This window comes from Misgurnus anguillicaudatus, chromosome 21, assembly GCF_027580225.2.
Source record: "Misgurnus anguillicaudatus chromosome 21, ASM2758022v2, whole genome shotgun sequence".
Lineage (NCBI taxonomy): Eukaryota > Metazoa > Chordata > Actinopteri > Cypriniformes > Cobitidae > Misgurnus > Misgurnus anguillicaudatus.
This window is the reverse complement of record NC_073357.2, coordinates 40256159-40282068: the sequence shown is the minus strand read 5'-3', so window position 1 is coordinate 40282068 and position 25910 is coordinate 40256159. Positions and strand designations below refer to the sequence as shown.

General features: G+C 37.3%; 1 protein-coding gene across 3 annotated transcripts in view; it reads left to right on the top strand.

Annotated features, from left to right (window-relative positions):
* The window catches only part of smarcd3b (SWI/SNF related BAF chromatin remodeling complex subunit D3b), a 43033-nt gene that overhangs the window by 12258 nt on the left and 4865 nt on the right, over positions 1-25910 (top strand). Inside the window, exons 1-12 of one of the 3 annotated variants that reach the window (XM_055207477.2) lie at positions 3654-4589; positions 12219-12424; positions 16109-16198; positions 17177-17219; positions 17864-17986; positions 18379-18501; positions 21685-21780; positions 22072-22173; positions 24332-24493; positions 24590-24687; positions 24895-25030; positions 25184-25306. In XM_055207477.2, coding sequence (XP_055063452.1) covers positions 4512-4589; positions 12219-12424; positions 16109-16198; positions 17177-17219; positions 17864-17986; positions 18379-18501; positions 21685-21780; positions 22072-22173; positions 24332-24493; positions 24590-24687; positions 24895-25030; positions 25184-25306 — 1380 coding nt within the window. In that variant the 5' untranslated portion in view covers positions 3654-4511. Of the gene's footprint in view, positions 1-3653; positions 4590-12218; positions 12425-16108; positions 16199-17176; positions 17220-17863; positions 17987-18378; positions 18502-21684; positions 21781-22071; positions 22174-24331; positions 24494-24589; positions 24688-24894; positions 25031-25183; positions 25307-25910 lie in introns of those variants that run through there. The other 2 variants (XM_055207488.2, XM_055207497.2) reach the window with 2 other exon arrangements.

Sequence of the window (25910 nt, the reverse complement as noted above, 5' to 3'; positions counted from 1 at the left end):
TATATTATTGTTTTAATAGAGAATCAAATAAATAAGCACAACAAATATTTCTTCTTGCAAAGAGAAATGTAATATGCCTTCAAAAAGGTATATGTCTGTTAAAGGAATAGTCTACCCTTTTGCCATATTATACTATGTTATTACCTCAACCTAGATGCATCAATACATACCTATTTTTCAATGCGTGCACCGTACAGCGCGTCGTGAATGTGTTAGCATTTAGCCTAGCCCCATTCATTCCTATGGTACCAAAAAAAGTTTTATTTTGTGGCACCATACTTACTGGTATAACTCCTCATGTAACAGTCTTTAAATAGGGAAAACACGCAAGTGTTTGGTGGCTTCCCTGTTTGTTACCATAGGAATGAATGGGTCCAGGCTCAATGTCAACACATTCACGACGCGCTATACAGTGCACGCACTGTGGTTAAATATACATGCATTCGTATGAAGTACAACAGTTCTTCACTGATGAGCAGAGAGTAATTTTATTGAGAGATGAATTAGGATACTGTAGCTTTAAGACGTTGGCAAGATCGTTCTCTTCACGTGCACTGATGACCGGCTGCTGTGTATGCGTGCGGCGGGTGTCCGCAAACAAGAGCAGCTGTGAGGAAAATGGAAGTTTAAACCTTCAAAACTTCAAAACAAATGCAAATAATAAACTTGCGGCATGAGGATGCAATTGTCCGCGATAGATATGTGTTGTATACACTGTTTGATAGGGATGTGAAGACGCATCGCGCTGAGGACCGGAGCGTGTCTTCATAGAAAATACGCATATCTCTGTAAAGGCAGAGAGAGAAATCCAAATGTGCACGTCACACATGAGCAACTGGTTACAAAATGCTCGCACTGTCTAAAATGGTCTCTAATTGCAGCCGCATCAGGAACGCTATGATGACAAAAGTAAACAGAAACATCGGCTCATGAGATCGGCAAATTTAGTGAGTGCTGATCACGTCACTTAATGCCGTTATCGGCCGATTACGATCGGCGGCTGATCGATCGGAGCATCCCTACTTATTTTATTAACTTGCCGTTTCTGTTTGTCATTCAAGTTTGGCTAGGTGGTTAATAACACATTTTTCTGTGGTGTGACAAACTGAGAGCTCATTTAATATTGGACTTTACATGGACAATTAGTCCTGTCTATAGATCTTAGAGTAGACTTCTTTATCTGCGTTCATGAAAGGTATTTTTGTCAATTTAGAAAGTTCTTAGTGCAAAAAACTGAAAGTTATGACGGTGATCCTACAGGGGTCACGAATGACCTGAAAACAGTAGACATTAACTATATCCCTGCCATTGATGAGTTATCTCGTCAATTAAGAGAAAACATTTTCCCTGCCAATGACGCTTCCCTGATGAGTTTTTACAGTAATCTAAAATTCCGCTAATATCCACTAGATGGCGCTCTTACCCAACTTATAAAAAACTGAAGTATCAGCTAATTCAAAAACAGTTAAAACTCTGTTTGTTTTGATGAATGTTCTGAATCTGATATCTAGCAAAAGTTTTTTACAAAAATGAAATTATTTCAGCTTTTTGTTCAAAATTTTGTATTTTTGTAGAAACCTTCCCATATTTACTGACTGATCTCATGGAAAGTCCTGTTATAGTCACTAAAAATTTTATTAATTTATTTGTGTCCATGGCACGAAATTCAGCTTTTTCATGCCTTGGGCACAAATGTCTTTGCTGTGTCACTCACACAAATTTCTATAAATAGTTTTTTGTGTCCGTTGCACAACCTTCTTTTTCGTTTAATTTTTTGTATTGTTTTCTTATTGTTTTTTCCTATTTTCTTAGCATTGTCGCTTGGGGTTGGGGTTAGAATCACTTTCTGTTACATTTTTAGACATCCTAACCCCAACTCCAGGCGAGAATAGTTTAAAAAGCGGAAATCTAGAAACCAATACATTAAAGTACAACCTAACTCAAACCCAAAATCTAACCCCAAGCGACAATGATTTAAGAAGTTGAAAGGTTTTTTTCCGTTATTTTTGTTTATTTGTTTGAAAGCAGAGGGTCTGTTCTTTCATTTAATATATTGTATGTTTAAATATTTATAGAAGTGAACGTTCTGGAAGGCATTTTGTAAAACTTGCTGAAAAAAATGCATTTTGTAAAAAATGCTGACAGGCAACTTTTTAAAGTACGCTGGCGGGGAAAGAGTTAAGTTTTACCTTTGGTACGTACCACTTTACTTGTGTTCCTAAGGAGGAAACCTTGTTTTAATTGAAAGTTTGGTTATTTCTCATAAAATGAATGCTCTTAGTGAAAATTGTATTTAATATTATAGTTGCTCCAACCTATCTACGTCCTTGTTGACATACCAGTTTCTCAAGAGAGATCAGAGATCGCAAAACAGATCAATATTTCCAAAATAATAATTTTGTTGTGTATTGAGCGATGTTGCCAAACAAAGGCGTCAAATTTGAAAGGTGTGATTTAGCACGTACTGAGTTGAATTTATAGATTAACACTGTTTTCAATTAAAACAAATGGGAGGGCTGAAGGAAGTGTTGTGACTTTTGCAAAGCTATTGAGAGAGTCTCAGTTTTTTATTTTATCTTTTATCTTTTTTTTATATTGGAGGACCATCAAAGGGACGTACATCTCCATCAAAATTTGGATTAATGGTCAAAAATAGGGGCTTTAAAATGGCTAACTTTTACACTTTTAGGTTACAGCTTTGTACATAATAGTTAATTAATAGCTTGATAAATAACATATTATAAAAGTAATCTTAAAAGTATGTGAAAGGAAGATACAAATTCCTATATAGTTCAATAAAAAATCTACAAATATAGATAAAGGATAGTTTATTCAGGAGTTAGAAGCATTTTGTAACTTTGTACACAAGATAACAATGCTTAAAGCAGCCCACAAATCTTGCTGACCTAGATTTGATAAAATATATTAACTGAAGCATTACCATTTGTAGGAAAAATAGGCCTGTTTGCAGGGCTAAATAATAACCAGTGCAACTGTAATTAGATCCCAGTGGCCACATTCTAGTGACACAGTAACCACTTAAATTCATTATTACTGTGAACAGTAATAGACAGTAAAAACTAAAGTATAGTTAATTTTTTTCACGTACGTGAAGGTCCGTGTACAGTGCACGTGATGCAAATATTTGTCATGATAATACGTACGCCTTGTAAACATTTATAGGAGTATGTAGTATGTAGGGCAGGGGAGGTATTGCATTTTGTCTCATAAATGTGTACACGTACTAACACGTAATAAACTATGCTTAGGCTGTGTGCTTGACAGTGAGCGTACGTGTTAAAAAAACTAATTATACTCAAGGCTTAACAGGCAACAAAATGGCAATAAGAAGAATACATGATGGTACATCTGTGCATCTTTAATCATTTCATCACATAAATACCCCACATAGCTTTTTAATGAACAAAAGCGGAAAAAAATTGCTCTCGTATCATTTAGGTGTACTTAACATATATATTATTAACACACACACACATATATATATATACATATATACATATACATATACATATACATATATATATATATATATATATATATATATATATATATATATATATAGCCAGTTTGGGTAAGGAAAAATGTAAATTTAGTTACTGACCCAGCAAACGTAGAATAAATTGAGAAATTTGATGCTGAAGCCCACAGTATTTACACCCGTCCATGAGACAAATTTAAATAAAGATCTGCAATGTCTTGGGTTTTTAGAACAGTTAATCATTGAAAGCCTTATTAATTAATAAAGGCTGACTGACCTTTACATGGTTGATATGACAGGTATATTAAAAATCGCTGCCGTGCATCAACCATTAACGCTTTCCGAGCCTGTATTATTTGCACATAAGTCTGAAGCTTTTCCTCACTGCTTCTTTAAGGAACCTCCCTCCCATTTTTGGGGACTAAGCGGCGTATTCCAAGCCTTGCTGTGTTCGACTGCAGCAGACAACGGGAGAAAGAGAGCGAGAGCGGTAGTGAACGTAGAGGAGGAGGGGTTTACTTAACGGCGAGACGAACTGCGCCGCAGCAGTCTGCGACCGACCAGTCAGCGAGCATTCCGTTATCTACCAATGGAATGCAACAGCTGCAGCAGCCTGTGAGCGTGTGTGATTTCGTGTGAACGTGTTTGTAAAGGGGGAGGGGGCGGCCGTGGTGGGCCCACAGGAACCCCCCTGAAAGACCCCCGACTCTCAACCCCCCACGTTCTCGCTTAGCCGGGCTCCTGAAGAGCAGCTCAACCAAACATTAGTGTGAGAGACTCGACAGGGCAGCACGCTCCCAACACGCACAGAGCTGGAGAGACAGAGAGAGAGAGAGGGAGAGAGAGAGAGAGAGAGAGAGAGGAGAGCAGAAAGTAAGGGAAGTGGAGCAGGGAGCCTTGAAGGGAGGTTAAGGAGGTGAGCGAAGGGTGAAAAGGAAGAGAGGCGAGGGAAAGACAAAAGAGAAGGAGAGAGACAGCGAGGAGAGCGAGAGCGGAGGCAGACGAGAGGGAAATGGCTTCGGAGGAGACCGCTGGAGGAGCTCGTAAAGCCACCAAGAGCAAACTATTTGAGTTCCTCGTTCATGGAGTGGTACGTACTCGCTCAGTGTGTGTGTGTGTGTGTGTGTGTGTGTGTGCAGGAGCTCAGCCACAGACGCCCATGTGTTTGAGTGATAGCAATGAACGGTGACCATGTGAAGGTTATTTCTAGTCCTACGGATCCCGGCTGTGCGCCGCTCTTCTTTTTAAAGCGGAGGGAGAATGAGGGGTGGGGAGGAGAGCCGAATGAGGGAGGCGAGCATGTGCATGTGGATGAAAGAGAGAAGGATCAGAGAAAGCTAAAGAAAGGCCAAAGGTAGCCGGTTTGGTCACTGAAGAGTGCATGCATTTGGCAGCATGCCTAAGGTGACAAGCGTTTTCATTCAAAACAGAAGCCGCTCTGCTCGATTATTATTCTAACTGATAAAAACACATTGATGACATCTATATAGGTTATCATATCTGATATTAAAAATTTAAGCATTTTCTGTAGAATGCATAGGGTACTTTTGAAGTAGCAATGGCTAAGTAGTCATACCTGTAATACATCAAATAAATTGCTTTATATGTGATGCAGAAGAATCCACTTTTTGTTCTGAACCTTTGTTTACATAGAGTAGCCATGTAATCTTTTATTTATGATTAGCGGGGCTTTGTCTAGCCAGAGCTTTACAGAGAAGATCAGTTTTAAGTAAAAAAAAAACAGTTTTTAGATGAAGATAATGCATAGCACTATATTACATCGATTAAGTAATGGCAGAATATAGTAAATCTAAAGTGCTTAATTGATTGGCACACAGGTTTGATGTGAACCTTGCCCTTTGTATATTATACAAACTGGACCGTCAAAGGATTCAGGTGTTGCTTCGTTTAACAGATTTTTTTTTTGACATATACTTTATACAATAAGTCATTTTTTGGTTAATAGCATATGCTTGTGTTGTAACATTTATTTTTCTCAAAGCGATAATCTTGAATTTGCGTAGATCAGTAAAAGATTTCCTGCTACCTGCGTCAGTTTTAAGAAACCGCTGTAACTTTTTAACATTTATAACGATAATAAAGCTCATCTTTTATGTACCTAAAAAGTGGGTTGTGCTATTGAAAACCAATAGGCTGACTTTGGATGATGAATGAAGAAAATGACGGTGTTGCCTCCGCAGACTAATTAACCTTGATGAAGCACTGATTGTTCCTGGGCAAATGTTTCTCACTCCTTATTTTGTCTTCCTCTCCTTTAATGTCCTCTGCCGTGCATGTGCTGTACTGTTCTCTTCACCTTCTCTTATGTTCCTGTCTTCACTCACATGTTCTTCTGGATAACGGGGCTTCATATTTGCTATTGTTCAGATTGCCGTTTCGATATGTCTAAAGATGTGTAAGTGACGTTATATGTCCTTTATAATATTGCAGTGCAAGTCTGACTGCACAAATTCTGCTAAAAAAAAGAATGTGGTGCTTCAGCCTTGTTCCCAAGGCAGGGAACAGTATGTGCACATCAAGGTTTGCAATTTTGTCACAGTTTGAGCAGCCACCAATATGTACGAAATGAATTTCAAAGTTTCCAATCTGTTTCCAATATCGTATCTTATATTCCATAGTGTAGCACTTTTATCAGTGTGAAATGAGATTGATGTCTAGTATCTTTCTGTCTTTGTGATAAATCACCTGTGCTCCAGCGATGACGTTTTGGTAATTTTGTGGATATTACGTCTGGGTTTTTATTTTCCGTTTGATCTACCAGACTTTGGCTTTGGCTAGGTGTTGTGTTTAGATTAGGTGTCACGGTATCAGTGCTACACCAGCGTAATGTTCTGGTGTGATCTATTATATTAGCTGTTTATTGGCTCTTTCTTTCCTTTTCAAAAAGCCCAGTCTTGGTTAATAACAGACTCACTCTAACTGAGTAACTGTGTGAATAAATAAAGATGACCTGCAGGTCATTTCACTCTTGGAATGGAAACTTTCATTCCAGTTAGTTACTTACAAATACGGCAAAACTTTCTACCACCGTAATATGTAAAAGACGCAAGTATTTTAAAATGTAGGATAATAAATTAAAGGCCAAATAACTTCTTTACTGTAACTGTTCAGAAATTGAGTAATAAATAAGTCAACAGTCGCTTTGACTTCTACCCTATTTTGTTTGTTGCAACAAAAGTGTCTTGTGAAATGTGCGTATCATGAAGCATATTGTAAACTCATCCAAATTCGTTTTCAAAATACATAAATTTACATTAAAACACCTATTTCATTACTAAAAACATAGTTATTTAGTGTATTTGGTATAATACAATGTGTTTGAGTGGTTTAGGTTAAAAAACATTATTTTTTCCACATACCAGTGTTTCCCATAGTACATTGATTTATTTGTGGTGGCCCACCACAGAATCAACACTGGCCCCCACAAATAGAATTTTCATGATTCCCATTTACATTTTTATTTCACCATTTAAAACAGCTTAATTCGGCTTAAAATATAATTTGATATATAATACAGATCAAATACAGATACAGATCAAAGAGTAGAAATGAAACATATTTCAGTTGCCAACACTAGATCAAACGCAAACATGACATGATGACGTCACATATATGTTAATTAGCGGGTGACGTCATCACCACCACAGTCAACTCAAAATCCTGTGGGAAACACTGCATACCGTACGTTTTTGTAGCTCCAGATTTCACTCTCTTCCTGAAATGCAAAGATTTGAAAAGCTCTGTGATTGGCCAGCTAATCTGTACGTTGTGATTAGTCTGAATACCTCTGATGTCTGCCGGAAATGTGACGCTCCTTACCATGTTTGAACGATTTGGTCACAATGCAATGCTAACATGAGTTAACTTACAGGCTATGAGTCCGAAGTGGGAGGAATTGTGATAATGTCGGTCTTTTCTACGTCAACAATCCCAGGAAGTAAACTTTTGCCTACAATCTGTGTGTTTGTTGTTGTCCAAGAAAAGAGATATACGTATAAGACGATAACTTGCATCTCACGTTTACTTTGGCGTATGTACCTTTTGCATACCGTTAACATGAACTAATACACACTTACACACCAAAAGACATTTTAAAAATGGAATTCGACAATAGGTGCTCTTTAAATTTAAAAATTGTATTTTACATTTAAGGAGCTCAGACGCAAAAGCTGCTAAACTCCGCCTCTGTCAAAATGATAGTGTCTCAGCACGCATTATATGTTCATCCTGCTTTATGCTGACCTAACGGTTTGTTGGCATAATCCACTAAATTACATTTTTTTTATCAAAGTCCTCTAATTGCTAGATGAATTAGATTTAGGACAGTGTGCAAAACGACCCTATATCACAGATGTCACATTAACTGCAAGCAAAGAAACTCCAGAGGACATTCATGTACTCAAGTAATTCAAGTTGTTTATCACAGGAAATCGAGCAGAACTGCTCATCAGTCAAAGTTGATTGACAGCTCAAGCACTCCTAGACTCTCTGAAGTGCAAATTTACACGGTGTGACTGCTGGAAAGATTTCAAATAAAAAAAATCTCTCCTAGGTGCATTCAAATTCATATTCAAAGTGATCGGTGAACAAAGCAGCCACATGCCAATAGACTAGAGAGAGTCAGCACAGGACTCTAGTTATTTAAAACTATTTTAAGTGGTGGATTTAAAGTCTATTCATGTTCAGTTCTTTGTTGTATTTTATTTATGTGCTGATAAATTTATTCTTTTATTCCTATTTATTAAATTCTGGGATGAGCCACGATGACTATAAACACAAACCTGTCACCACACATTTTCTGGCATCTGCAAATCTGACAGAATTGTTAATTTTGATAGTCATTCATAATAAAAACAAATCCACTGTATAGTTGTAACTACAATCTGTCTCTCACGTCATCTGTGGTAAAATCACTAACACAGAGGCTTTTGTGGCTTAGCTATCAAACTTGATGGTTTCTCCTGTTGGTTTCCTGTATTGATGTGATGGTAAAACTAGTGACCAGCAGACGGCGGAGAGGAAATGCTTTGCTGAAGCTTTCAGGGAATAAAAGAAATGTTATACCTGCAACCGTCTGGTGCTATCAAATGCTAAATATCTCAGTGTAAGTCACTGCCTTTCATTACAGTGCAACTCGATGCTCCCTGCATAGTCTGCTTATATTCCACCACAGTATGAAGTTCAGACCATTAATGTACTACAAAGACAGATCCCACTGCAGTTATATCATATGTAGGTACATCACAATCACTGCCTTGTGATAAGTTTAGGTCTTAACATTAAACAGCTGGCCTCACACGTCTCAATGAGTTCAATGTAAAGCCCTTCCTGTTTAACTGCAATGTAATGAGCTTTCTCACACCACAGTCACAAGGTGACAGTTAAGGGTGTTTAATGTGACAATGTTAAAAGATTCGTTCACACTGTAGAGAAAGAGCTTGACAGATTCGGGTCAGTTTTTTAGCCTATTGAGTCTGGTATGAATTGTATTTTTTAAATATGCCAAAGAGATGAATGTAATGTAAGTGACAGTCGATCCGTCTAGAGCAGACAAGTTTATGAAAATAATATTTATTCTGCCTCAGCATGCTGTTGTTGTTAGATATTGCTGGAGTTGTGATTAAATCCGTTTTCCTTTAAACATAACTTTTATTAAAAAAATACAGCTGTTTCACTTGCTAAGTTTCATTGCTTTTTGCCTCATACCGCCCTTTAGACCACCGTCTGTGTATTTGTCACTCACTGCCGTACCTTTGACATGCTCTCAAATTGCATGTACAGATTCACTGCCAACATCATGATCCGGGTCTTGACTGTGAAATCACTGAATTAAATCCTGTCCCACTGTCATATATTTATACTTTCTCTTATGTGCTGTTTCTTGCTCATGTTATGAGTATGTCTGTGTGCTGTCTTTTAGAACTTTCTCTTTCATCCATCAGTTGCATTGCCACATTCACTGCCTTTATGCCCATTAGGTCTGTCACTCTAAACAGCATTTGAATTTGTCTTTTCTTGGCAAACATGTTTTTACAGCTTGCATGCAATATAACGTTGGCAAATAGATAGGGGTGCAACTTTAATGCTAATACAAAACCAAAAAGGGTCATTATTAGGTGCATACTAGTTGAAATGTTTGTAGTGCTATCTGTAATTGAGTTGTCCTGACTGAAATCAGCTTGCACTGACATATCTTAAAATATATCAGTGCCATTGTTTTGTCTCAAGATACACACCAGTAATGCTTTTTGTAAAGTATGTAACTAAGGTCTACTCCTGGATTAATCTAAACTCTGTCCGAAATCACCCCATACTGTTCTTTCTACTCTCAAAGTAACTATTACCATGTTCCAGAACTGTAAAGCTTATTTCAGTAAATCATTTTTATTTAAAAATATTTATTCTAATTTTTATTACAGTAATTTTTTTATATTCATAATCCATGTGCAATGTTATAAAAACCCTCCAGATTTGGTGTTAGTTTGACACCACAAGCTTTTTAAGATCTCTCCCTGTATTAGATGTTTTAGTGTGACTACAAATAAGCAAATACAAATTTTATTAAAACAAAGTTTATTATGGTGCTTTTCCATTGCATAGTACCCCACGGTTTGGTTTGGGTCAGGTCCGGTCAGCTCACTTCACTTTGGCTTGGTTAGCTTTTCCATCGAGTTTAGTAATACTTCCTAGTGGGAGGGATTATAGGCGTGTCGATATATTTACGCTGCCTACTGCTGTGACATCATACAAGTGAGAGCGTTGTTGTACATTCCCATACATTCATTTATTTCTCAGTTCGCCACAAAATTACAATTGACCACCACAAATAGATGTTTGCACATCGGGTATATCACTACTTCTGTCTCACATTACAAGCACGCGTGGCGTCGACGCGCTCAGCTGAGCCTTATTTAGGTTGCATTTAAGCATATTTACAGACGTTTGCGTCACAAACTGCAAGTCTAGAAAAAAACTGTTATGGTGTTCCTGATTCACAACCTGTGGATGTTTTTCATCACTAAAAGGGAGTTTGGGAACTTATTGCAAAGCACAGATGACAAGATGTTTGCTCGAGACAGCGCAAGCTAGCATAAAGGTAAAGCTAATCTTTTACATTATAGCAATGACGCAGGTAGCGACGATTCTCTCAGACCAATCAGTGATCTATAGTGGATTCGCGTCACGTTTTGGTATCAGCTCAGGTCGCTTGGAACCCCGACCGAGGTGGTACAAAAAAAGTATTGGGTACTACGTACTGCACCCAGTGGAAAGCCCCCAAAAGTAAGCTGACCCGACCCAAACTAAACCAACCCGTGGGGTTCTATGCAATGGAAAGGCGCAATTAGTCAGAAAAGACGTAAAACATTGTGCTGAGTACCTCGGGTTAGATAAATGGGCGGAGAGACGGTGTGGCAGTTCGAAAACTACACTACAAAAGCAATCCAGTCGAAAGTGTTTTCGACTACCTCTGAATGTGGTTGAAAGTGGATGAGCTCAAAACGTTTTGAACACTGTTTACACCTGTCTTTAGCATCGTCCACTTGTGATCCGATCGCCGACAACACATCTTGATACCAAGTGTAAACAGCCTCCTTGATTTTTGCTTGTTTTAGCTTATTTTAATGCTTGTTTTCATCTTGAGGCCCCCTTAAAATCTGCTGAGGGCCCCCTGTGGGCCCCGACCCCCTGGTTGGGAAATACTGCATTAGGGAACTGCATGTGCATCACTGCATTCCATGTTTGGTTATAAACCGCATTTATTTATTTATTGGTTTGTCTTTTAATGTTTTATGTATCTAAAATATTTATTCATTAAGTTGTTCCTTTTGTTACTAATCTAGAATAATCTAGAATGGTTAATTTTATGGTGCTAAAGAATGCATTGGTACAGTATTGTACATTTTTCTCTGATATCTACATGGAAGGTATGTGACTTTATAAAGTGCAAAAATGATCCAGAGATGGTTTTACATGTCCATTTACAATCCTATAATTTTCCTTGTAATGAAATTATCTATTATTTCCTTATTTGAAAGGGTCATGATGAATAACGTTGAGCTCTGCTCTGATTGGCTGTTTTACAGCGAGGCTCATGTCAGTAACTCACATTAGTTAACAGACCTTATATGTTTAAGCCTAGGAAGAAACAGTCGTGTTTGCGGCTTAATATATGTCATTATCATGCACAGAACTCCTATTATTCATCTTAAATACAGTTTTACATTCTATGGCACCTTTAATGTGATTAGAGTTAATAAGCCAACAAATGTAATTAGATCAATCTCAACAAATAAAATAGCATACCGGTCAAACACACACCACCTGTTTTCAGTAGAGAAACTGGAACAGATGTGCTTGTGAGATTCGTGACATGACTAGAGGTTTATTCTTTCTCATTCGTTCATTGTCCCGGGCTGTTAATGTGGACGACACAAGTGTTGTGCGGGCTTGTGTGTGTGCAGTTGCTGGTTCTGTTAAGGAAGGTAACAGCTGCAGCTTTGGTAGTCTGTTAGGTCATTTATAACCTTCTACAAATCTGCAAATGTATTAGCAAATATTTTGTATGTATTTGAAAGGCATTATATTAACTAAGTCAGTGTTTGTAGTGTATACAATTTTGGGACTAAGTACATCTTACTCAAAAAAATGTCCACTTCGCTCTTAATCATGGGCATATTTGTTGTCATTCTTGTTTCAGCGGCCTGGCATGCCATCAGGAGCACGGATGCCTCACCAGGGAGCACCAATGGGGCCCCCAGGACCACCATATGGAGGAAGCCCTGCAGTTCGGCCTGGACTCAACAATCAGGCCATGGAGCCCAGCCGCAAACGACCCGCACCGTCACAACAACAGATTCAGCAGCAGCAACAACAGCAGCAGTCCGTACAGAATCGAAACAGGAAGTGAGTAAAATATGGTACATTTTTAATTAATCCTTATTATAATCTACAGAATAATTGGCTGTTTAAACTGAAACAGGGCCCCTTTTGTGCTCACAACAAATTGATCCCATTTCCTCTTTATCTCTCCCACTTTCCAGTATCTCTTCACTATGCTATGACTTAAAGCTAAAAGAAAAAAAATGTTAATCCAGGGTCACTTTTAGCAAATGCTGAGCTTACCCTGCTCAAAAATAGAGCTTCATAACCCAAAAATGATGCTTTGTTTAATTCCCTTTTAAATTCTGGTGTATAAAAATGTCTTAAACACAAGTTTAGGCTTGGAGAGTAGCTTCCTTTGTCTTAATGATTGAATTTTTATTGCATTGAACTTGTGAACTCTTTTATGCTATACTACTCTCTTATACTACGGGTCCGTTGAATGCTTGAATCTGATTGGCTGATGAACGTTCTGAGGTGTGCAATTATTTTTTGGGAAACGCACGGCGAACGTAGGTCCAGGCAGGTCTCTTGACCGCATTACAGTTCCATATCACTTTGAATAGTTAACTGTAATAACAGACTAACAAAAACAACATGACAGACGATTTTCCGAGGCCATAACAGCGCTATTTAGAGACGCACAGAGGTAGCCTCGTTCACACAATCTCTCTCTCTCGCCCGCTCGCTCGCCCTATCTCTCTCTTTCTTTCTTTCTTTCTCTCTCTGTCTCTGTTGCTCTCGCTCCCTTTCTAATAACTTCATTAATAACTGCATTAGAATGCTATCAACGACTCAAGCCTCCATTGCCAGCTTTAAAATTACGTTTTCGAACAAGCAAAAGAGCCGTTGGATGAGACGGGGAAGAAATAGTCCTACTCACAATAGTGATTTAAGTACAAAAACTAAACAATTACTTTAAATATATCATGTGATCGATGTCTGGAGGTGTGGTAACTAGATAAATAAGTGGAATAATTGACACCCGAAGTGTGCATTATTTTTCTAGTAATTCAACGGCCCGTCGTCAACTATTCCTTACTTATATGGGTTTACCACAATAAGTCGGTCACACTTTAGTTTTAAGGGATATTTCACCCAAAAATTAAAATTCTGTCATCATTTGCTCACTCCCATGTTGTTATAAACCTGTATAAATTTCGTTATTCTGATGAAAACAAAGGAAGATATTTTGAGAAATGTTTGTAACCAAACCGTTCGTGGCCCCCTTTAATGAAATAGTATTCTTTTTCCTACTATGGAAGTGAATGGGGTCCACGAATATCTTTTTTTCGTGTTTATCAAAACCACAAAATTTATGTGTGTTTGTAACAACATGAGAGTGAATAATTGATGCCAGAATTTTCATTTTTGGGTGAACTATCCCTTTAAAGTACAATTCTCATTAACTAACTATTAAAGGGATAGTTCACTTTAAAATAAAAATTCTGTCATCATTTACTCATCCTCATGTTGTTCTAAACCTGTATGAATTTTTTTCTCTCTGATGAACACAAAAGAAGATATTTTGAGAAATGATGGTAAACACACAGCAGTAAGTGACCATTGACTTCCATAGTAGGATATTTTGGAAGTATTGTGATAAATGACTAAGAAAGTATTTTGATAAATGATGGTAAGCACACAGGTGAGGGTACCCATTAAATTTCATCAGATTTTTTATTCCTACTATGGAAGTCTTTGGTCACTTACTGCTGTGTGTTTACCATCATTTTTCAAAATATCTTCTTTTGTGTTCATCAGAAAAAAGAAATTCATACAGATTTAGAACAACATGAGGATGAGTAAATGATGACAGAGTTTTAATTTTGGAGTGATCCCTTTAACTAGTACTTTTGCCTCAGTAAACTCCTCATTACTGGTGGTTTATAATATGGTAGCTTTTAAGTTTAGGCAGTGGGTAGGATTAAGAGATGTAGAATAAGGGTAAAAGCATCCAGAATAGGTTGAGAAGCCCTGGTTTATTAGTACTAAACAGCCAATATCCTAGTAATATTGTATTCCCATGTTATAAGCAATCCTGAACTAAAGTGTTAATAAATAGTCTAGGGGCTGTTGCTTTAAAAACAGACAGGACAAAGTAATGTAGAAAATGTATTAGATTTCGAAAATCTATAGCACAGAAACACCAAAACTGATTAATGTTCAGTACATTTAGCTCAATACAGGCAAAGCTGAATCCATTTTGATTGATGATTTTGTGGATTTCCCCTGCGGCATTTATAGACCAATTGTGTTTCAACAAAATGACTTTATAAAGCAAATAAAACAGAAAAGATAAATAAGGGGCATGCAGCTTTTACCATTAATGTGCTTATGGCTTTAGTAAATACATTTTGCTAATCTTACTGGCCTAACCAGGTGTGATGTGATAAAGTTATAACACATATATCATCCATTAAAATGTAATATAACTCCAAGCAAAATGGCATTTATCAGTTGCTTTTTTCGGTTCATGTGGCATCGTTCTCACCCACAATGGAATCTCATTAGTCCAAAATCCAAATTCACATAGCTGTATATTAAGCATGAAGTACCTGGACAGACAGTTTGCATGCTGCTGGAAGCATATTGCATCATGCCTGATTAGGACACAGATACCAAATTCATTATGCTCATGAACCTGTCTTCTGATTTCACCTGCACGGCTGTTTTTGTAGCAGACAAATTATGATCTAGACTAGATCTTTATCTCTCTCAAATGACTTTGTTGTAGAAATGACATTCCCTCCCATGTCTATGTTTATTCTTTCCTCTTGTCATGCTGTTTCCACACATTTAAATTGGGGTCAGTCTGTGGTTTTACATCACCCCTTGTAGTAACATGTCTCTTTGGTATATACAGTAGATTGGTTGCTGTTTAGGTCTGGACCTGACAGTAGAGAAATATTTTTAAATGTAGATATTGTAAATTTCTCTCTCTCTCTCTCTCTCTCTCTCGCTCTCTCTCTCTCTCTCTCTCTCTCTCTCTCTCTCTCTCTCTCTCTCTCTCTCAATCAGCTAAATTGATTTGCATGCTCTCTCTCTCTCTCTCTCTCTCTCTCAATTGATTTACACACTTGCTTACTCTTTTTCGACCTTGTCTGACACATTTGTGTAACATTATATTGCATTGTCTACCACCCTCCTGTCTAGCATCAAACTAATTGAAGCAACAGATCTGTCGGGTGTGTGTGTGTGTGTGTGTGTGTGTGTGTGTGTGTGTGTGTGTGTGTGTGTGTGTGTGTGTGTGTGTGTGTGTGTGTGTGTGTGTGTGTGTGTGTGTGTGTGTGTGTGTGTGTGTGTGTACAGTATGTGTGTGAGTGATAATGAAAGATGCTGTATTTGACTCTATTGCCAATTTTCCCAGACAGGGTTTAGATTAAGATTAATCCAGGACTAGGCCTTAGTTACATTAGAAAATTGTAAGTAGTTTTTACAAACATACCAAGACAAAACAATAACAAAAATGTGTCTCAATTTTTTTTAAACATGCATTTTAGTCTGGGACTAGGAAAAAGCCTTATCTGAGAAACTGCCCCAAAGTTCTGCTGTCTTTTTGTGCATTCAGCTTTGTAATATTTTTTCATCATATTCAGCATTGTGGACTAAATTAGACTTGCACACGCAAACTCATTCACTTGCAACACATGTCAACAAATTCAGTCCCCTCTAATAAATGACCCTTCAAATACCATCAACTCATAGGAAGCCCGTGGGATTTTCTGGACCAAATGAGATTCCAGGGAGGCAGATGGACATGAGAGAGGCCCAATCAGATCCCACACTTGGATTAAAGTAGGAGTTTATTGTGCTGCATGATGGATTTGACACGTTTTGATCACACCCCTGATCCTTTACCCTAGCAAACTCCCAGTCCATCTTGCTTCCAAATACATGCCTAATTATCCCTCAAAAGGATTTTTCCCTTCACCCCTGAATTACCACAAGCTTGTTGTTTGATCCGTGTCAGAGATTTCTTGTACTAGGCTGTCAGTTTATTGGACGTAACATTTAAATCTAAGGCCAAATAGTAGTTGAAATGGAAAAAAGCTGTATTTAGCATGATGTGCATGCATGTCCTTTTGCATGGCATGATGGAAGATGTAATATGTTGAGAGCTTGTTTTATACTGCTCATCTTAAAATGCTTGGACAAATAGCCCAGGTATGCTTTTATCTACTTGGTGGTCAACTCGTGTGTGTATATAGCGTCATTTCAATGAGGGTGAAGGAACACATGTCACATTAGTGTACAAATATTTAACTCTGTGAAAAAAATATTGTGCATTACACCTAACAAGTATTGCAGAAATTGCAATACACTTTATACTAGTGTACTGTATATCGGCCTGTATACAGTAATCTTTGTCTTTTGTGAAATAGGACAAAAATAAAAAGGAAGGGAGCTCACAAAAATATTTTTATTGTGCAAGAATCCATAAGAGTTTTGCACATATGTACACAACACACACACAAGCATATTCACACACCTGGCTGCACGCTGGGTTTAGGTCCCCTGAATCTGTGCTGCTTGCCAAGCTTGAACTTTTGAAGTTTCAGCAGCATTCTAGTAACGTTCTCTGTGCCAATGGTTGCCAACACCATCTGGACTAGCGTTGCGCACACACACACTCCTGCACCGGCTTTCCCGCATCCTGGACCAGCCCCAGAATTTTAGCAGATGTCCCGGGTGCTCCACTGTCAGTCTCCATAGTAACATCTTGTTTTTTTTCTGCCTTTCCTCTCCATTTCCCCTTTCTCCCTGTTTCTGCAGTGCCAAGAGGAGGAAGATGGCTGATAAGATCCTTCCACAAAGGGTGAGTAAGAGATCGGATCCCTTTCATTGCTTTTATTGGTTTGTTTAGTTTTGATTAATTGCGTGCAAATGTGCATGGATAAAGATGCAAGGGCGTGTGTGGTGGCTCTCGATCTCGGCCTTTTCGAGGGGCGGAATTCACTACCAAGCAAGCGATACGAAGGGCAGAAGTGTTTTTTGTATTCAGTTCTTCAACCAATGGAGATGTTTTCTAAGTAATATTTAATGCTACAGGTGTATCGCAATTTTAGATATTCTAATATTTAAACTAAAAAAGGCATCATACCCTAAAACAGCAGTACTGCTGGGGTTTTATGGTTGGTTTAAATCTATTGTAAATCATCTAATATGATATTAATATATTCTGAAATATGGCCTTAGTATATTATTTATGGATGGTTCTCACTGTGTTTTTTATAGTCTTTCAGTTGGCTGTGTTAGATAAGATAAGCAACAGAATGTCTGTGTTATCATACAAGCTGTATAGATACAACTGCAATGTAGACACCAGATGCATTAGTCATTGATAAAACACTCAGTCCATCATGAACAGAGAGCGAGAGAGAGCAGACTGACTATGTTTGGATTGCTTCACCATCTTCTGTGGTTCTTATAAAATGTGGTGGTATTAAATTTCTTTATTAGATTCGTGAGCTTGTACCAGAGTCCCAGGCTTATATGGACCTGTTGGCATTCGAGCGGAAATTAGACCAGACCATAATGCGCAAACGGGTGGACATCCAAGAGGCACTTAAGAGACCTATGAAGGTATTTCCTTTTATCATGAGCTGTATTTTCAGCTTAATTTAATGATAAGGTTTATGCAAAGGTAGATCAATTTTAACTAATTTAAATACGATTTGTTCATTTATATTAGCCTGTTTACCAGGACATAAAAAATCTTTGCAGTTAATAGATGAAACCCTTCAAATTGAAATCAAAGTTTGGATTTTGTATAGGATGATTTTATGAAAAAAAAAACATAAAAAATGACTCAAGCTGGGTTTTTCTTATTTCTTTGTAAAATGACCACTCAAGCAGCCATTCATCCTCCGATCACACAGCACGTTTTACCGGCATAATGCCTCTGTGGTTTCATCTTAAAATATTAATATATTCACATCATGAGAATGAAAACACACAATCTCTTCTTTTTTAAGCAAAAGCGAAAACTGCGTCTCTACATCTCCAACACCTATAACCCTGCCAAGCCTGATGCAGAGGACTCTGAAGGCAGCATTGCATCCTGGGAGCTACGAGTGGAAGGCAAACTACTGGATGATGTAAGTCAGAATGTGCACAACACAGATTTTTAAAGGGATAGTTCACCCAAAATGTCATCGTTTACTCACCATCAAGTTATTGCAAACCGGTATAAATTTCTTTGTTTTGATGAACACAAAATAGGATATTTTGAGCAATGTTGTAACCAAACTGATCAGAAGCCCCATTGACTTCCATAGTATCCTTTTTTCTACTTTGGATGTCAATAAGGTTGTAATCGAGGGGCAACCTTCCGATCTCTCTGATGAAGCCAATACGGATGTGACTTAAACTGCAATTTATCGACTGGCCAATAAAAGGCTAACTCCAAAAGGGAGTGAATTCCCATAGACATCCATGTTAAAATGCCTTACTTTACAGCAGAAAATTGAGAGTTGAGAAATTGATAAACAGAAGCTAAATTTGCCAAATCTCGTGAGATATCGTGGAAACTTTTAATTGTAAGTTAATAAATGGATTTTACATATTTTGATAGTAAAACGGAAAGTGTTCCACATTTTATTGGTGCAAACATTGTTATGTATTTTGTAAAACATCTGTAACTGATTTTATAACATTAAAACAGCATTAATGGTGTCGTTTATTCAGGGACTACTACATGAACAATAAACTTTAATAAAGCTACATGCACAAAATTAAGAATTTTTTACATGTGCAGAATTCTGTGTCTGAAAGTTTCAGATAAATGTAGATAATATTCTTTAAATTGTCATTTATTTATTCAGCTGTTTATGTGTTCATTTTATTTAATGCAAACCTTAACTGACCAACATAATAAGAGAGGCACAAATTAAGCTAAAACAAATATCATTAAGACATCATGACAACTTGTAAAGGTGGTTTTTGCTTTTCAGCATTTATTTTATTAACAAAATTAACTCTTTTTTTTTTAACATATAATGGATTTCTTTATGCAGTTAATTAATACACAATCGGTATCGGCCTTTCTCGTGCTATTGCCGATATGCCGATGGTTTCAAATGCATCAAAAATCGGCCGATACATCGGTGCATCACTAATATATATATATATATATATATATATATATATATATATATATATATATATATATATATATATATATATATATATATATATATATATATATATATATATATATATATATATATATATATATATATATATATATGTAGCCTAAATAAGTAGCCTAAATAAAAAATGAAAATATATTGTTTGGTGCAAATTGCTGTCACTACCTGGATTGACATTTTAACACTTGCTAAGTGTAATCATTTTTACATACATGCTTGGGATCTTCACGCCCACTAGAACACTTGGGCAAAATACAGGAAATACGTCATGTTAGTATTCAAGCGGTCAAGTGCAAAGACCGCAAGTGTGGTTATTTGGACGCAGCCTTTAAGTTCTGCATAATTAAGGGCGTGGCAACTTGAGTGAACTGCCACTGCTGTCACTACCGTCGAGCTAGGCGGGCGTGGTTTCAGCAACCAGCCACCATAACTTCACCCACCTTGCGCCCTGTTTACCCATTTTTACGTGATGCGTGACCAAGATGGTGATGGCAGGCCCCGCCAACTATTGGCTTCAAAAAAGCTCTTCCCAAACCAAAAGGGGCGACTTCACAGACACTACGTCCATATTTTTTACAGTCAATGGTAATAACCAAACCGATCAGAAGCTTAAAATATCTTTCTTTGTGTTTAACAGAATAAGGTTTGTGCAGGTTTGTGGTGGCATGGGGTTGAGTGAATGATGACAGAATTTTCATTTTTTGGGTGAACTATCCCTTAAAGGGCACTATGATTTCTTTTACCTTTACTGTAAAACATTGAAAAAGCTGTTTTCCCCTCATTGCACTTACTTGGTTGTCGTTTTAGTACTTTTAGTAGGGAAATACTTTATCATGCCTATACATAAAATGTTTAATTGTGCTTTTTGCCCAGGGACATCACATCTTGGTAATGGCATCTATGTAGCTTTTAAACTACTGAGGTTATATTTACACACACATGCTCTTAAGTCATGACCACAGAGATGTGCCTCATTTACCAATGAAATCACTTCCCTGCCTTCATCCAGACACAAGTTCCAGAATCTTTCACTACCACAAAATAATTTGACCAATCCTGTAGTTTGTAAAAAATAGATGAAAAAATACTGTCATGTACTTGCCATTAGCTTGGTATGATAGATAACTTAACAACCAAATTCTATGAAATATTTCAACAAAAAGTTAAAAAAGTAAAACTTTAAAAAAGTAAACTTGGTTATGTTTGCTTGGCATCTGCTCAAGGATACCAGGAAAAGACCATGAAATAACCATTCATAAAGTAACCAAAGAGTCAGTCCAAGAAAAGTTATTACGAAACTTTAAAGAAAAACTATGAAACTATAAAATACAAGCTTCACATTTCTGCCTTTCTGTTTGCCTTTCATTTTAAGGCCATTACTGAAAAGGCTTGACAACAAAGTGAAGGACAAGAGACAAATCTGTGGTAGTACTAAACATTGTGCCAAAAAAACATTTAGCAAAAGTTGCATTCATTCCCAAATATCTAGTGAATGCTTGTGTTCTTCAAACGAGAAAAACAAAAATGTTATTTGAGTTGACAATGCAACACTTTGCTGTCCAGTATGTCTACAAAATGTTTCGTTTCAAACCAAATTAGTAGAAGCACTGTAGAATAAGTATTCAAATGATTTCTGTAATTGGGCACAACTTAAAAGTATTTTTAAATGTTGATTTATATACACATAAGGAGTTTTTAAATAAATACTGTGCTTATTGTTAGGAATAGAAACTAAAGTGCGGGTCTTTATATGCAATGTGTAGCATAAATTCAACCTCTTGGCTCATCATCTAACCATGACTGGTTTAACTAATACATTTGAGGCGTGTATTTTCCATGCCCAAAAAATGAAACTAGTACTTATTGATGATTGTTTTAAGCAATCTTGCAGTTCTGGGACTGTGTGGAATGTTGTCCTGCATAGCAAATCATCCACCAGTGTACCACATTTAATTTGAACATTCAGAAGTCATTCCCTTCTTTGGAAAATCTACAAGGAACGTTTATGATGTGGTGCAAACAAGATTCTTGCTTTACCACCATGTCTTTTCACTTGAAACAAGATAGTTATGTTTGGTCAGTAATACATGCTGATTATAGGAAAACACTACTCATCATTTTTATTCACAGCCAGGAAAGATGAAGAGGAAGTTCTCCTCATTCTTTAAAAGTCTGGTGATAGAGCTGGACAAAGACCTTTACGGCCCTGATAACCATTTGGTTGAGGTTGGTGTTTGAAATCATTTGTTCTAATGATGATAAAACTATTAATTCATAACAGCAACTTACCACAGTAACAAAATTAATATTTAATGGATTAATATAAATTAATTATTGGTAAAATATAGTACTGAAATGAATATACAGTTGTACAGCACTTTATTAATAATAATTGTATGAAGTTAATGTTACTGTTACATAGTTAAAGTCTGGTCTTAAATTTGAAGTGCTTTTTGAAGTGTTGCTTTTGTATGTTATTGTAGGTATGAATGCTAATCTCTCTCTTCATTCATTCAGTGGCATCGAACCCAAAACACCCAGGAGACAGACGGTTTCCAAGTAAAGAGGCCTGGTGATGTGAATGTGCGCTGTACTCTGCTGTTAATGCTGGATTACCAGGTAAAGATGAGATTATGCATCTAGTAAAGTGGGTTTAAAAGGATAGGTCACCAAAAAATGAAAAATATGTCATTTACTTTCATTTGCTAACTCTCATGTTGTTATAAACCAGTGGCGGCTCGTGACTGCTCATCCAAGGGGCGCAAATTCAAAATATGTGTTCGAAGTGACATGTGTGTTGCTTGCGTTTTCAAAATATGCGTTTGTTGCGTCATGTAAACCATGTGCATCACGTGTTTTGTCAAAATAAGTGCCTTCTCCACATGCGTCAAAACCGTTTATGATAAAAGAGGTGCTCACGTTCATAAAATACACGCAAGACACTCCCTTAAAGGAATAGTCTACTCATTTTCAATATTAAAATATTTTATTAAATTAACTAATAATTGTTGAAACATCCCTCCACCATCTGTGTGCGCGCACGCAAGCGCCGGAGCGCGCCGCGACGCCCCGACAGCATCCAGCCTAGCCCCATTCATTCAATGATACCACCCAGAGACAAAGCCAGAAGTGACCAAACACATCAACTTTTTTCCTATTTAAGACGAGTAGTTATACGAGCAAGTTTGGTGGTACAAAACAAAACGTAGCGCTTTTCTAAGCGGATATAAAAGAGGAACTATATTTTATGGCGTAATAGTACTTTTGGGAGTACTTCAACTCGCCTGAAAAGTCCGCTCCCCTTCTCACTCTCATAATGGGAGAGGGAGGGTGTTAGTGCGCCGAGTCGAAGTACTCCCAAAAGTGCTACCACGCCACAAAATACAGCTCCTCTTCTAAATCCGCTTACAAAAGCGCTACGTCTTATTTTGTACCACCAAACTTGCTCGTATAACTACTCGTCTTAAATAGGAAAAACGTTGATGTGTTTGGTCACTTCTAACTTTATCTCTAAATGGTACCATTGAATGAATGGGGCTAAGCTAAATGCTATCGAAGCGTCGCAGCACGCTCCAGCGCCCACGCGCACGCACACAGACGACAGAGGGATGCACCAACTCTTCCGAGCCAAGGCAATAACACAGTTTAATATTGAAAATGAGTAGACTATTCCTTTAACAGAAAACTCTGATTATGCATGAGGTTTTGCGAGTATCTGGCAAACGCGAGCATCTCTTTTATCATAAACCTCTAGATGCGTCTGCAGCAGGCACTTATTTTGACAAGACACGTCATGCACATAGGATCACTCGACGCACAGAACACATATTTTGAAATTACAAACCGCACACATGACGGGCTACATACATGACGAACTTCGCATCGAGCGCCCACGCAAAAAGAAGTCACCGGCCGCCACTGTTATAAACCTTTATAAATGTCTTTGTTCTGATTAACAAAAGGAAAATAATTTGAGGAATGTTTGTAAACAAACCAATCAGAAGCCCCATTGATTTCAAAGTAGGAAAAAATAATACTATGGAAGTCGATGGGGCTTCCAATTGGTTTGGTTACAAACATTTATCTAAAAATATAAAAATATCTTCCTTTGTGTTCGTCTTTATAAAGACATTATAAAGGTTTGTAAACACATCAGAGTTAGTAAATGATGACAGAATTTTCATTTTTGAGTGAACTATCCCTTTAATATCTACTGTATTACACAACACTCTAAAATGCTTGATTCTGATTGGGCAGTTATGACATTCCACCTCCTAAAACAATGACACACGGCTGCAAATCATTTTGATATTGTTTGTCAAATGTTTGTACACATTTATACAAAAAGTACATATATAAATATTTGTGACAATTTAACAACTTGTCTTATCTTAAAACTGAAAATAAATGGGTTTTCCTTGCGGAAGGTCTTCATTCGTTAAAAATGAGCAAATAAAATATTTTAAATCAATATTTTAAATCAGTTCCTTACCTTACTTAAGAAGTAAATAACCCTGTAATTTGCAGGCAGCAGGTTGTTATTGCGATTGATGATGACTAAGTACAAAATTTTATGTTATTGTTTGATTATGTTTTAAAACAAATTTTTACAAGTACTTCAAGATCCAAGCTTGTGTGTCAAATGCTTCTTGCGTTTCAGACATTTTAGAGTTCCTGTATGCATTTTTAACCATGTCTCATTAGTCTGAAATGCTTATAACATGGTGACTGAACAGCAGAAACTGAAATAACTGAGATGTATGTGCCCCGTCTGCAGCCGCCTCAGTTTAAACTGGATCCGAGACTGGCTCGTCTTCTGGGTATTCACACACAGACTCGCTCTAGTATTATTCAAGCACTCTGGCAGTATGTTAAAACCAACAAACTGCAGGACTCCCATGATAAAGAGTACATCAACTGTGATAAGTATTTCCAGCAGGTACAGTATGCTTAAATACCTGTAAAAGTATAACATTTTATTTCATCACCAAAGAACTTTGTGTTTATAAGTGCTAAAGGTCTCATCCTCCCGCAGATCTTTGACTGTCCACGTCTGAAGTTCTCTGAAATCCCACAGCGCCTCACCAATCTTCTACTGCCCCCCGACCCTATAGTCATCAACCACATCATTAGGTTTGTTTGTTTTTACCTGTGTGCCTTTCTGTACATTCAAGGGTATTTTTTTGTTATTTTGGTAGTTTGAAGTAGATCTTTAGGTAATCGGGAGTATTTTGTTTCAATTCCTTACTGACATGACTTGTTACTATTTCACTATACTCTAATCTTATAAGGATAAAAAACAGCATTCTTATTAAGGTTATTTTCTGTTTGTGTGTACAGCGTTGACCCTAATGATCAAAAGAAAACGGCATGCTATGACATTGATGTAGAGGTGGAGGATCCCCTTAAAGCTCAAATGAGCAGCTTCCTGCTCTCCACAGCCAATCAGCAAGAGATTGCCTCACTGGATAACAAGGTTAGGGAGAGTCTTGCATAACAGTGTGTACATTCATTATAGTTACACTGACCATATGAATGTGACAATTATTCGGATTTAATGGTTTTTGCTGTGCTACCATGTCTATAAATTCATGCCATATGTTTTAATGTGATTCTAAATGACCTCCAGATCCACGAGACTATAGAGTCCATAAATCAGCTGAAGATCCAGAGAGATTTCATGCTCAGCTTCTCCAGAGATCCCAAAGGCTACATCCAGGACTGGCTCAAATCCCAGAGCAGAGATCTGAAAGTCTGTACTAACTTTCATCATTTTTTTCTATTGTCTGTTTTATGACTATATCTAGACTGTGTTTCAGTTTAATATGTTAAGGCAGATACAAGTAAGCCATTCGTAGGTTGATTTCCCAAAATGTAAATAGCAGTGGCGGCTCGTGACTGCTCATCCGAGGGGCGCAAATTCAAAATATGTGTTCAGAGTGTTATGTGTGTTGCGTGTGTTTTTAAAATATGTGTTTGTTGCGTCATGTGAGCCATGTGCATCGCGTGTTTTGTCAAGGTAGGTATCTGCTGCACACGCGTCAAAACCATTCCATTTTCTTAAAAGAAAAATCCAGATAATTTACTCACCACCATGTCATCCAAAATGTTGATGTCTTTCTTTGTTCAGTCGAGAAGAAATTATGTTTTTTGAGGAAAACATTGCAGGATTTTTCTCATTTTAATGGACTTTAATAGACACCAACAATTAACACTTAACTCAACACTTAACAGTTTTTTTCGACAGGGTTTCAAAGGACTATAAACAATTCCAAACGAGGCATAAGGGTCTTATCTAGCAAAACGATTCTAGACAAATATACACTTTTAAAGCACAACTTCTTGTCGAGATCTGG